We start from the raw sequence: 598 nt of genomic DNA, 5'->3' as shown, positions 1-598 counted from the left end.
GCGGCGCGGCGCGACGCGGCGCCGGCGCGCGGCGCCGTCGAGGCCGCCGCGGCGCTCGCGGCGCGCGCGCGGGGACGGCTCCTGGCGTCGCCGCGCGAGCCCGCGCGGCGACTGGCGGCGCTCTTCGCGACGGTGGACGGCCTCGAGCGCGACGCCGCGGCGACCGAGGCCTACGTCGCCGCGCGCGTCGCGGAGCTCGTCGGCGACGCGTCGTTCTGGCGGCGCGACTGGGAGCGGAACGCGCGCGTCGTCGCCGCGGCCGGGAGCGCGGCGACCCTCCCGTGCTTCGACGGCGGCGCCGGCGCGCGCCGCCCGACCGCGCCGCGCCCGCCGCCCGCGGGGGCCCTCGGCCCGACGCTCGCGGCCGCGGCCGCGCCGCCGGGCCCGTCGCTCGCGACCGTGCGCGACGCGGACCCGGGCCGCGACGCCTGCGACTGCGCCTTCGACGTGCTCCGACGGCCGGCGCCGGTCGCCGAGGGCGCCGACTACGTCCGCGCGTCGTGCGCGCGCGACGGCGCGGGCCTCGGCGGCGGCGCCGCCGCGAGCGTCGTCGTCCTCGGCGCCGACGCGCGCTTCCGCTGCGCGGCCGAGGCGCGGC

The 598-nt window shown here is 85.3% G+C and overlaps 1 protein-coding gene across 1 annotated transcript in view; it reads left to right on the top strand.

Moving 5' to 3' along the window:
* Positions 1–598, top strand: part of AURANDRAFT_68694 (hypothetical protein) — a gene marked incomplete at both ends in the record, with an annotated part of 32,700 nt that overhangs the window by 3,702 nt on the left and 28,400 nt on the right. The window contains one exon of the mRNA XM_009044411.1: positions 43–552. Within this exon, the coding sequence (XP_009042659.1) occupies positions 43–552 (510 nt within the window). The remainder of the gene's footprint in view (positions 1–42; positions 553–598) is intronic.

Source organism: Aureococcus anophagefferens (genome assembly GCF_000186865.1).
Source record: "Aureococcus anophagefferens unplaced genomic scaffold AURANscaffold_302, whole genome shotgun sequence".
Lineage (NCBI taxonomy): Eukaryota > Pelagophyceae > Pelagomonadales > Pelagomonadaceae > Aureococcus > Aureococcus anophagefferens.
This window is presented reverse-complemented; position numbering and strand designations above follow the sequence as displayed.